At 39.2% G+C, this 7,885-nt stretch overlaps 1 protein-coding gene across 4 annotated transcripts in view; it reads right to left on the bottom strand.

The window, feature by feature from the left end:
* CDKL3 (cyclin dependent kinase like 3) overlaps positions 1-7,885 on the bottom strand; it is a 52,640-nt gene that overhangs the window by 17,214 nt on the left and 27,541 nt on the right. For all 4 annotated transcript variants that reach the window (XM_012808131.1, XM_023516258.1, XM_003782186.3 and 1 more), the window contains 2 exons: positions 3,961-4,073; positions 1,320-1,459 (listed from right to left, as the gene is read on the bottom strand). In XM_012808131.1, coding sequence (XP_012663585.1) covers positions 1,320-1,459; positions 3,961-4,045 — 225 coding nt within the window. In that variant the 5' untranslated portion in view covers positions 4,046-4,073. The remainder of the gene's footprint in view (positions 1-1,319; positions 1,460-3,960; positions 4,074-7,885) is intronic.

Below are 7,885 nucleotides of genomic sequence, written 5' to 3'. Positions count from 1 at the left end.
AAAAAAAAAAAAAAAATTATAAAGGCCAAGTGCAGTGGCTCATGCCTGTAATCCTAAAACTCTGGGAGGCCAAGGTGTGCCGACTGCCTGAGCTAAGAGCAAGACCTAGTCTCTAAAAATAGCTGGGTGTGGCTGACTGCCCATAGCACAGTGGTTATGGTGCCAGCCACATACAGGTTGAGTTTAGCCTTGATGTAACTTCATACAACATTAAAATTACAGCTGCCAATGTCTTGTGGATACCTTAGGACACGGGTCCCAACTGTTTTGGTCCCAACCAATTTCTTGGAAGATAATTTTTCCATACCTCAAGGGTGTAAGGGAGGTAGAGTTCTGGCAGCCTGTTGAGAGGTGGGGGAGCAGATATAATAGAGTAACTGAATCTTTGTAATTTATAAAGAAAAATGGTTTATTTGGCTCATGGTTTTACAGACCATACTAAAAGGAGTTACATTTGCTTCTGGTGAGTGCCACAGCCAAAGGGAAGCCAGAGTACAGGGGCCCCACGGTAATAGCAGAAGCAAAAGAGGGAGTGGGGAGGTACTACTTTCTGCTCTAGGTCAGGGAGGGACTCTCATGGAAACTAATAAGGAAGAACTCACTCATTACTATGAGGACTGACAAGCCATTCATGAAGGATCCATCTCTAACATGATGGGAATCAAATTTCAACATCCAATATCCAAATGATAGCAAGATACCACAGTACAAAGAACAGATCTCTAACCTATCTAGACTACTTGTAAAAAGTAGTGATAAGTATGGTAAGTCCTCAGAATTTTTCTAGTTTATGTCTAATTATCACTAAAGTGGGATAAACTAAAAATAGTGGATATGATTATCTTAAGGGGGGGGGTCTTTAGTTCTGATAGCCTATGAATTTTAATTCCTCTGTATTAAAAACTTTTTTTATTTTAAGACAGAGTCTCATTCTATCACCCTGGGTAGAGTGCCGTGGCTCACAGCAATCTCAGACTCCTGGGTGATCCTCTTGCCTCAGCCTCCCAAGTAGCTGGGACTACAGGAACCCAACACAATGCCCAGCTAGTTTCTCTATTTTTTTTTTTTTAGTAGAGATGGGGGTTCTTACTCTTGCTTAGGCTGGTCTTGAACTCCTGAGCCCAGGTGATTCACTAGCCTTGGCTTCCCAGAGTGCTAGGATTACAGGCATGAGTCACTGCACCCATCCTCTATTAAAAACTTTCCACAGATAGCATTACTTTAGGAATCCTTTTGGAATTCCATTAATGTAATCATTTAAAACTATATTATAATTAATGCAAATTTTTCACATAAAAGTTCTTAATCTCTTAACATACATGAACTATATCTGCCAACAATCCATTAAGCTTTGGGTATTTTTTTCTTGCATTTTTGAGATGTTGAACTTGAGGAAGGACCACCCCAGCAAAAATGGGACTTGTAGAAAAGATATTCTGCAAGTGAGGTGTCAAATTGCCTGAAAAGAGAAGAAATATATATACATAAAGAAACAGAGAAATTAGAATACAATCAAAATAATGAAATTGCTATGTGATCTGCATTAAACTACTAAAAACCAAGACTAGGAAAAATAAAAATTATGTCTGTTAATTGTGTAAAGTTAAACAAGAAACTATCCAATAATGTCATTTAAAAAATTGAAGTTTCCCTAGCAATCTACTGATAACACATGGGCAACAAAGAATGTAAAATCACCAGGTTCATTTTCTATTCTCAACCTATAAGACATAATAAGTAATTCCATCAGAAAAACCACAGTCAAATTTTATACATTTGCATTTGCATAGCTCCATGGCTTAACTATGAAGTATTCACTAACAAAATACATTGGAACCTTACTCAAAACAGCTTGAAATATTGAAAATTATTTCAAAATCAAAATACTGCCAAAAAGAAACAGACTAGTAGTAGTAGAATGCAAAGAACAATAGGAATGGAGAGAACTAAGGCCTAGCACCAGTTTTGCTATAACTATTTCTATGACCTCGGTAAATCTCTTTCTTTTTTGTACCTGTAAAATGATAGGATTAGTCCCATCATCTCTAAGGTGTTTTCTAACATTAATCTTATACCTAGGACTTTAAAGAAAACACAAACAAAATGTGATGCCTGTAGGCTCTGAACTGTATCTTAATTTTTAATCCAGATTTCACTGGTCTTAAAACTGTTCTCAGTACCTGATCCTGTAATCACAAGTTTATGTTGAGCAGGGGTCCTCAAACTTTTTAAATAGGGGGCCAGTTCACTGTCCCTCAGACCACTGGAGGGCCAGACTGCAGGCCCCAGGATGAGTCGGCTACTAAGCAGGATAGGCAGCAGTGGCAAAAACATCAGGCAGGCCGGATAAATGTCCTAGGCGGGCTGCCTGTGGCCTGTGGGCCATAGTTTGAGGACACCTGATGTTGAGCTTCCCCACCACAAAAAGGGCTCCTCGAGGTCCTCATTCAGAAATAAAACCTCAAACCAGGTATCTTATGCCTGTAATCATAGCAGTTTGGGAGGTCAAGGTGGGGGATTTATTTGAGGCCAGGAGTTTGAGACCAGCCTGAACAACAAAGTGGAGAACCCCTTCTCTACAAAAATAGAAAACTTAGCCATGTGTGGCAGCATGTGCCCATAGTCCCACCTACTCAGGAGGCTGAGGCAGGAGGATCACTTGAACCCGGGAGGTTACAGGAATTTATGACGACACCACTACACTATAGCCAGGGCAACACAGCAAGACTGTCTCTGGAGAAAAAAAGTTATTGAAATACCATGTGCAAGGCTAAAGCTAATCATTAAAAAGTTTGGTTGGTCAAACAGGATCATTAAATAATTAAACTCTTAGCCAGGCTCAGGGGCTCATGCCTAGAATCCTAGCACTCTGAGAGCCCAAGGTAAGAGGATCTCTTGAGGTCTACATTTCAAGACCAGCCTGAGCAAGAGCGAAACCCTTACTCTACTAAAAATAGAAAAATTAGCCTGGTGTTGTGGCAGGCACCTCTAGTCTCAGTTATTTAGGAGGCTGAGGCAGAACGATCACTTGAGCTAGTCTGTGAGCTAGTTTGATGCCATGGCACTCTTGCCTGGGCAATAGACTGAGACGGTCTCCAAAGAAATAAAAATAATAATAATAAAATTCTTGGCCTGGAATGGTAGCTCATGCCTGGAAATCCTAGCACTCTGGAGTCCTAGGCAGGAAGATTGCTTGAGCTCAGAAGTTCGAGACCAGCCTGAGAAGAGCGAGCCCCCATCTCTACTAGTAGTAGAAAAATTAGCTGGGTGTTGTGGCAGGCACCTATAGTTCCAGCTACTAGGGAGGCTGAGGCAAGAAGATCACTTGAACCTAAGAGTTTGAGGTTGTTGTGAGCTATGATGTCACTGTGCTCTACCCAGGGCAACAGAGTGAGACTCTGTCAAAAAAAAAAAAAAAAAAAAAAAAGAAGAAGAAGAAGAATTTTGTTGTTATTATTTGTAGAACAACAAAATTAAACTCCCATCAAAGATATTCTTGAGTAAGTTACTTAGCTACCTGGCTACTACTATGATTTAAAAAAAGAAGAGTGGTTTCTAAGTACATAATCGATTGCCTATATCTCCAAGTGCTGGACTCTATTATTTAAAAGTGCTTGCTTAGAGGTATAAATACTTGTAAAAGCCAACTTTTAAATAAACTGAAGTTAAATTACTGTTGCACTATTTTTCTTAGTAGCAACCATCAACATATGGCTTAGCTATTTGCATCCTAGGAAAGAAAATATTATTTGCAAAAACAGAAAATTTTCTGCCTTCTGTATCAGCCCAAGGCATCCATCTGTTGCTATCTATCAAAACAATATGCTTCCCTGTTCTTACACAGAAGAACTAAATTTGAAAATCACACAGAATTGATCTGTTTATTTTTTAGATTTGATCTGTTTATTATTTAGCAACATTTATTTTAGATATTTAATAGACTATTTCAGTAATACCTACCTACTTTTAAAACAATTTTATGGAGTAAATCCAAATCAGAGCTGCTAGGAAGATAGGGATTTCCAGTGGCCATTTCAATGATCATACAGCCCAAAGCCCAAATATCCACAGGTCTGAAACAGGTCAGAATAAATCACTTACTTATGCAGAAATATGTAAAATATCTATTCTTAAAAACGTGTAACATCAAGGCCAAAGAAATAAGAATTATAAGTGGCATCATTTATAAATTTCCAGTGTAGCATCATATGCCAACTTTAAGATACACATTAAATATTATCACACTTTATCAATAACAGTAAATACCATGTATTTAAGTTGTATCAGAAGTCACATTGCAGTCAAGATAAAAAGCAATTCTAAAATTGTTTTTAAGCTTGGCACCCATTGCTCAGTGGTTAGGGTGCTGGCCCTGTACACTGGGGCTGGTGGGTTCTAACTCGGCCCAGGCCTGCTAAACAACAACAACAACAAAATAGCCAGGCCTTGTGGCAGATACCTGTCGTCACAGCTACTTGGGAGGCTGAGGCAAGAGAATCACTTAAGCCTAAGAGTTTGAGGTTGCTGTGAGCTGTGACACCATGGCACTCTACCAAGGGCAACAAAGTGAGACTCTACCTCAAAAAAATAAAATAAAATAAAATAAAATTTTTGGGTGGTGCCTGTGGTTCCGAGAGTAGGGTCCCCACATACCAAGGGTGGCAGGTTTGAACCCGGTCCCTACCAAACTGCAACAAAAAATAGTCGGGCATTGCAGTGGGTACCTGTAGTCCCAGCTACTTGGGTGGCTGAGGCAAGAGAATCACCTAAGCCCAAGAGCTGCACGTTGCTGTGACGTCACAGCACTCTACCAAGGGCAACACAGTGGGACTCTGTCTCTAAATAAATAAATTAATTAAATTTTCCAGATACTTATATATGTATAAGGATGTTACCATAAATGGCTTATGAATTAGAAAATTATATACTAAATTATTCAAAAATAAAAATTTTAATTTCAAATCTTTTACCACTTATATATCATTTATTTTTTATTTTTTGAGACAGAGCCTCAAGCTGCCCCCCTGGGTAGAGTGCTATGCCATCACAGCTCACAGCAACCTCCAACTCCTGGGCTCAAGCGAGTCTCCTGCCTCAGTCTCCCAAGTAGCTGGGTCCACAGGTGCCCGCCACAATGGCCAGCTATTTTTTGGTTGCAGCCGTCATTGTTATTTGGTGGGCCCGAGCTAGATTTGAACCTGCCACCTTAGGTGTATGTGGCTGGAGCCTTAGCCACTTGAGCCACAGGTGCCAAGCCTTATATGTCATTTATCTACTCTACCCTAGTAATCGAAATTTTTTTACACATAATTTGTTTTTTAAAAAATTGTTTCTGGCTAAACATGGTGGCTCAAACCTATTATCTCGGAACTTTGGGAGGCTGAGGCATTAGTTTCACTTGAGGCCAAGAGTTTGAGACCAGCCTGAACAACATGGCATGGTCTCATCTCTACAAAAAATAAAAAAATTAGCTGGGTGTGGTAGTATATGCCTAAAGTACCAGCTACTTAGGAGGCTTGGTGGAGGATTGTTTGAACCCAGGAGTTTGAGGCTGCAGTGAACTATGATCATGTCACTAGACTACAGCCAGGGTGACAGAACAAGACTCTGTCTTTAAAAAAGAAAAAGAAAAAAATAGTTTCTATCAAAGAGACTTTTAAATAGACAAAAAGATACTCAACCTCACATTTAGGAGAAATATAAATAAATACTAGGAGATCTATTTTTCTTTTTTTTTGGACACAGAGTCTCACTTTGTCACCCTTAGTAGAGTGCTATGGTGTCATAGCTCACGGTAATGTCAAACTGTTGGGCTTGAGCAATCCTCTTGCCTTAGCCTTCCAAATGGCTGGGAAAACAGACACCTGCCACAAACATCCAGCTGTTTTTTAGAGACAGGGTCTCACTTTTGCTGAGTCTAGTCTTGAACTCTGAGCTTAAGCAATCCACCCACCTTGGCCTCAAGATCTGTTTTTAACTGATCCAAATGATAAAGATTGTAAGAATTGACAACTATTATATTGGTGAGATTATGGGAATAAATACTCTCATTTACCATTCTAGGAGTGTAAACTTGTACAACTTCTTTAGAAGAAAAATAGGTAAAATGTACCAAAATTTAAACTGTACATACTTCCAACTGTAAACTTTATTCCTAGGAATTTATCCAAATATATACTCACATATGTCTACAAAGATAAATCTTATGAGACTCTCACTACAGCACTGTATGTGGTGGATAAAGATTGGAAACAACTTAAACATTCATCTTAAACATCCAGAAGGAAATGGTTAAGTAAATTTTTGTACAACCACACAATGGCCTATTATTCATCTATTTAAAATGATAAATCTATATGTGCTGAAATGGAATGATCTCTAAGTTAAATATTCCAGTGAAAAAAGCTAGATTCATGAAAAAAAATCAAAGATCTAAATAAATGGAGAGATACTCCATGTTCATGGATGTTAAGCCTCAATAGTGTCAAGATATCAGTTCTCCAAACTTTATATAAAGATTCAATGCAATCCTAATTAAAATTCCTGTAAATTAAAAAATCATAATGTGAGGTAATGCATATGCTAATTAACCAGATTTTGTTATTCCACCGTGTGTGTGTGTGTGTGTGCGTGTATATATATATGTACTTCAAAACATCATGTTGTACATGATAAATAAACACAATTTTATTTATTTATTTATTTATTTTTTAGAGACAGTCTCACTCTGTTGCCTGTGGTAGAGTGCTGTGGCATCACAGCTCACAGCAACCTCCAGCTCTTGGGCTTAGGTGATTCTCTTGCCTCAGCCTCCCGAGTAGCTGGGACTAGAGGCGCCCGCCACAATGCCCGGCTATTTTTTGTTGCAGTTTGACTGGGGCTGGGTTTGAACCCGCCACCCTTGGTATATGGGGCCAGTGCCCTACTCACTGAGCCACAGGCACCGCCCCAATACACACAATTTTATCTATCAATTTTTTTAAATGCCAGGAAATTACTTGGTAGATATTGACAAATTGATGGTAAAGTTTGATGGCAAAAGACCTAGAATAGCCAACACAATGTTGAAGAGCAAAGTCAGAACACTGACACCATCCACCTTCCAGATGGACTATGAAGCCACAATAAAATAGCATGATATTGCCAAGGTGTGGTGGCTCACTCCTATAATTCTAGTGCTCAGGGAGACCAAGGTGGGTGCATTGCCTGAGCTTATGGGTTTGAGACAAGCCTGAGCAAGAGCAAGACCACATCTCTAAAAAATAGCCAGGCTTTGTGGTTGTAGTCCCAGCTATTTTGGAGGCTAAGGCAAGAGAATCACTTGAGCCCAAGAGTTTGAGGTTGCTGGGAGCTATGACGCCCGAGCACTCTATCGAGGGTGACAAAGTGAGACTCTGTCTCAAAAAAAAAAAAAAAAGACAGCATGATATTGGTGAAAGACTAGACAAATGGATCAAGGGAATAGAACAAAGTACCCAGAAATAGACTCACAAATATACTCAACTGATCTTTGACAAAGGAGAAAAGGCAAAGATTTTGAACAGAGAAAGGATAGTCTTTTCAACAAATGGTGCTTGAACAAGTGAGGATCCACAAGCAACAAATAAATAAATAAAGTAAATCTAGACATACACCTTATACCTTTCACAAAAATTAACTCAAAATGAATGATAGGCCTAAATATAAAATGCAAAATTACAGAACTTCTGAACAATCACATAGGAGAAAATCTAGATGACCTTGGGTTTGGTGATGAGTTTTTGGATACAGCATCAAAAATATCCACAGAAGAAAAAAACTCAGGGCTCGGCGCCTATAGCTCAACTGGCTAAGGCGCCAGCCACGTACACCTAAGGTGGCGGGTTCGAATCCCCAGCCCGGACCC

Source organism: Otolemur garnettii, unplaced genomic scaffold, assembly GCF_000181295.1.
Source record: "Otolemur garnettii isolate 467f Iridium unplaced genomic scaffold, OtoGar3 scaffold00003, whole genome shotgun sequence".
Classification (NCBI taxonomy): domain Eukaryota; kingdom Metazoa; phylum Chordata; class Mammalia; order Primates; family Galagidae; genus Otolemur; species Otolemur garnettii.
Note: the sequence above shows the minus strand (reverse complement) of the source record. Positions and strands in the feature narration are given on the sequence as shown.